Here is a 4,834-nt window from a genome sequence, read left to right as displayed (position 1 = left end):
TACGTTTAGCGCACCTTTACGGTGGATGATTTCGAAATCATAACTAAGTAACTCGAGAGCCCAACGGGCCAATCTCCCCGTGGGGTTTTTGAGATTATGGAGCCACCTTAGACTACTATGATCGGTAATGACGGTAAAATGATAGCCCTCAATATAAGCGCGATATTTCTGTATTGCCCATAACACGGCGAGACATTCCAGTTCGGTCACGGAATATTTTCTTTCGGCGTCCGATAGGGTTCGGCTGGCATAAGCGATAACACGCTCCGCGCCATCTTGAGTCTGGGTTAATACTGCCCCGACTCCGACATTACTAGCATCCGTGTGTAAGACAAAAGGTACTTCAAAATTCGGGTAGGCTAATGTTGGTGCGGTTGTTAAATGAGTTCGAATTTCATCGAATGCGGTATTTTGTTCCTGATCCCAAATCCAGTCCTGAGATTTCTTTAAAAGCCTAGTTAACGGTTCGGTAATTGAAGCAAACTTGGGAATAAAACGACGATACCAAGATGCCATTCCTAGAAAGCGTCGGACTAATTTGACGTTAGGCGGTACTGGATAATTAACTACAGGCGAGACTTTATCCGGATCTATTTGCAAGCCGTGTTCATTTACGAGAAAACCGAGGTACTTGACCTCCGCGCGACAAAATTTACTCTTTTCAGGGTTGACGGTTAATCCTGCGGAATGAATGACGCGTAAGACATGTTTGAGCCAGTGAAGGTGCTCGTCAAAAGTTGTAGTAGCTATTATTATATCATCCAGGTACGCAAACGCATGTGGATCCATATCCGGTCCTATTAATCGATCTAATAGCCTCTGAAACGTGGCCGGTGCTCCGGTTAGGCCAAAAGGCATCCTAGTGAAATGAAATAGTCCTTTCCCGGGGACTATGAATGCGGTAATTTCACGACTGTCTTCGGTAAGCGGAATTTGATAATACGCCTGGCTAAGGTCGATGGTCGAGATATAGCGAGCTGAACGCAGCTTGTCTAGGATACTGTCCATTCTAGGCAGAGGGTACGCGTCTTTCTTAGATACCTGATTGACTTTGCGGAAATCTATGCAGAAGCGATAAGAACCATTTGGCTTCTTTACCATTACTATGGGGCTAGCCCATGCGCTATGAGATGGTTCGATGATGCCGGCTGCTAGCATTTTGCCTACCTCTTCGTCTATAGCCTCCTGTATTTTAGGCGATACGCGGTAAGATCTCTGACGGATCGCGAGAGCGTTCCCTACGTCAATTCGATGGGAGGTGAGCTTGGTTACTCCAATGTGTTCAGGCATAGGCGGTATTTCGGACTTCATAAAGGCTGCTAATTCGAGATTTTGCTGTTCCGATAAGGTGACTAAACCGTTGCAAAAAGGACTGACAGCTACGCGTGGATCGTTATCGAATGTATAACTACGCTCAGGGTCATCCTGGAAACGCCAGGTCAATGCGGCAAAATTCACTACGATCCCGAATATCCGAATGAAGTCTAACCCAATGATACAAGAGAAGCTGAGACTGGGCACTAGCCGAGCGGGAATATTATGGTACACCCCCCGTAGCATGACCGGTAAGTCCACTTCACCGGTAATCTGTGCCTCCTGCCCGGCGGCCATTTTGACCGGACCTAAGCGAGACGGCAAAATTGGGAGATTTAACGCGGTAACTAGCGATATAGCCTCTGGGCCAAGAAAGGTGCGAGAAGAGCCACAATCAAATAATGCTGCGACGGGTTGCGATAAAAGTTCAAAGTTGAGAAACAATAGCGGAATTCTAGCAGGCGCTTGGATCGGATTACAAAAATCTAACGATTCGGGTGACGGAGGGGTTTCCGCGGTTCCCCGTTCGTGCGGCTCCATCACTGGTTTCCCGCACACCGATTCGGACACGTCGCCTTAGTAAATCCGACTTTGCCACATCGGAAACAATACAGACCGGTTGCGGGTTCGGGGCAATTCGCATATCGGTGACCGGGTTTTCTACACCTGTAGCAGATCAGCGTACCTTTCGGGCTCGGCAGAAAGGGGTTACCGGCGAACTCAGGAGGGTTGTTCGCGATGTCCGCGGTATCCGTCTGAGCCGTGGTAGCGGTAGGAGTGGTCGGCGCACTGGTATCGTCTCGACTCTTGAATCGCGGGGTCTTAGCACGCGGTGGTGCACTTCGACCGCTGGGTCGGTTACCCTGTGTCCCACGATTAGGTGTTGATTGAGCGAATTGAGTCGCGTTGGCCAGTTCCGTCTCGGGTTCCGGACCTTCCTCGAAAAAGTTAATTGCTGCGAAATTGTTGCGATAAGGCCTGGGATTTCTTTGCCCGCGGTAAGCTAATTCGGGTAGTACCGATCGTTCCGGGGTTGGCGGCGCTTGATAATTATTTGCTACGCGGAAGCTGATTTCTATCCGACTCGCAATGTCTTCTAATTGATCAAGGTCTTGTAATTCGTCTCGTCGAATTGTAACCTGTAATCGCGGTAATAAGTTGCGGTATGCGTAATCTAGCTGTTCATCGTCCGACCACGCGGGCCTCAGTCTGTCGAAATACGCTCTCATATATGTTAGATAATCAGCGACTGACTCGAACTCGCCCTGGGTTCGTCTACGAATTTCCTCCCTCAATGCGAACTGCAATTCCGGATTGACAAATCTACGGCGCCATGCGGCCTTAAATTCTGCAAAGGAACGCCACGTTTCGCGCTTGTTGCGGAACCAATAAATTGCGACACCTGATAAGAAGAAGGGGATACTATTTAAAATATCCTCGTCGCGAATGTTAAGGGGTATGGCCACTGTAAATTTTTTGAAAAATCGATTTTTTTTTTATTGGCTTCAAAAATAGTTTAAACCCTCTAGAATAAGGAAAAAAAGGTCCCGTGCGAGAAAAATTTTTTTTTGGCCCCCAAATCATCTTCAAGCGGAAAAACTGTCCTAGATATCGCGATGGATATCGCTGTTCGCACATTCAATGGCGGCCTTACCAACGTCTTGCAAATATTCAAGATATTCATACAAGATATTCACATACAACAGCACAAGAAAACAAATTTGAACTAACTGGTGATAAGAGGAATTAACGACATCAGAGTCAGGGCGGCTAGGTGGTCTAGTGGAGTAAGGCTCCGGTAAAGCATCGCTAGATACCAGGTTCGATTCCTGGCTCCGTCGTTAATTTTTCGAATTTGCCAGTTTTTCAAATTTATATCTTGAAATATTCAAGATGTTGGAGGTGGAAATTGGTGTACAGTTATATAATTTCTGCATCGAAGCCGACGCCAAACGCATTACGCACGCGGAGACATATCTGAGCGACGCGGAAAAAAGTGCGCGTGCGCTCCAAAAATCTACCAGGAAAGACGAAGAAGACGAAAATTTGGCCATCGAAGGACAAATGTATGGTGCTGGGATTGCAGACTAACGGTAAAATTTTTTTTACCTCCTTTTTTTTATTTTTTCCAATAAAAAACTATTCGCAAAACTTTAAACGCGTTTTTCTCGAAACACGGTTTTTCAAAATGGCACGCAGCATCACTCGAACAATTTTCATTTTTTTTACTTGAAATTTTGACCAGATGTGAACATTAACATTATCTTGAGAATGTCGATCGGGATTTTCAATAACTTTATTTATTGATTTTTTATTAACAAAAAACTAGCCATTTTTTTCGTCAAAAATCAATTTTTTTTTTCAAACGCACGCCAAATCCACAAAAATTGATAATTTTCAAAATCCGATCGACATTCTCTAGCTATAACCCTCTAGATTGATGGTTTTTTTTTTTTTTGTTCTAGATTCAAAAGTGCACCAGTGGTGCTGCGTGCCGCGGAGCCCTGCAAGCAAAACATGCCCCGGGAACATAGCTGTGGAACCGCCATTTTGTTTTTTTTTTGCTGTAAAAAAATTTGATAATAAAGTTTAATGTATGCCCGATAACACCCTTAAAAGTTTTTTTTCAATTACTTTCAATTTTGGAAGCAAAAAATTCGTGAAAAAACCTTTTTTTTTGGACCGTTACAGTGGCGTTACCCCTTAATGAGCGATCGGCCCTCGTCTATCCGTGCGAGAAATGCTTCGGCGTCCTCGTTACGCGTTCCCGAAAACTTGAGATTCCATTTCCTCATAACCTCATACGCGGCTAACGCGGTCGGTCTGGACGGTGATGCTAAGTTGCTGTTCATGCTCGGTCGCGGGAAGTTATATTGGCCGTCCTCGAAACCCTGGTTGCGGAAGGCAGGCCTCCGCAGCGGTGGTGCGTCGCGATATTCGTAAGGGGGAGAATTCCCTGTGCGGTAGTCGAATGGTGGCGGATTCACCGGATGATACTCCCGTGATCTCAACGGCGGTTGCTGAACGGGCGCCGGCTTAGCCGATGCATCATTGCCGGGAAGGAATTCTGGCGGTATATTACGCGGGCTAATCCGGCTAGGCTGCGGTTCCGGTGGCTGCTTCCGAATCGCGCCGGTTGCTGACGTCTCGGGGTTACGGTTCGACGGTCGCGTCGCGTCACGAATCTCATCGTCGGTATGAGGCGCGGGGTTGATTGGTTGCGTCGGTGTGGGTAACGTTATGCTATCGCTGTCGTCTGTCGGTGTAGTCATATGAGCGTCGTCGAGAGCAGGAGGGTCATCCATGTTTAGACCGTGTTGCTTACAAAAATTCGTCAACCGCTGACGACGGACCGGTAATATGCCTGCTGTTGACAACGAGCGTCCTTCTAATTCGTTGTTTAATTCGGCGTCGGTCAAGGAGTCTACCCACGCCTTAGCGGACGTGTGTATTGACATAAGAAGTGTTGACTAGCGATAGGTGACCCGAAGAGAAAGAAATTGCGGTATTGATGGATTAT

The 4,834-nt window shown here is 46.7% G+C and overlaps 1 protein-coding gene across 1 annotated transcript; it reads right to left on the bottom strand.

Moving 5' to 3' along the window:
- Positions 1–4,010: 4,010 nt before the first annotated feature.
- Positions 4,011–4,619, bottom strand: LOC124187832 (proline-rich receptor-like protein kinase PERK9). The gene has a single exon (XM_046580021.1). The coding sequence runs from the start codon at positions 4,617–4,619 to the stop codon at positions 4,011–4,013; it is 609 nt and encodes a 202-aa protein (XP_046435977.1).
- Positions 4,620–4,834: the final 215 nt, after the last annotated feature.

This window comes from Neodiprion fabricii, chromosome 1 (assembly GCF_021155785.1).
Source record: "Neodiprion fabricii isolate iyNeoFabr1 chromosome 1, iyNeoFabr1.1, whole genome shotgun sequence".
NCBI lineage: Eukaryota > Metazoa > Arthropoda > Insecta > Hymenoptera > Diprionidae > Neodiprion > Neodiprion fabricii.
Note: the sequence above shows the minus strand (reverse complement) of the source record. Positions and strands in the feature narration are given on the sequence as shown.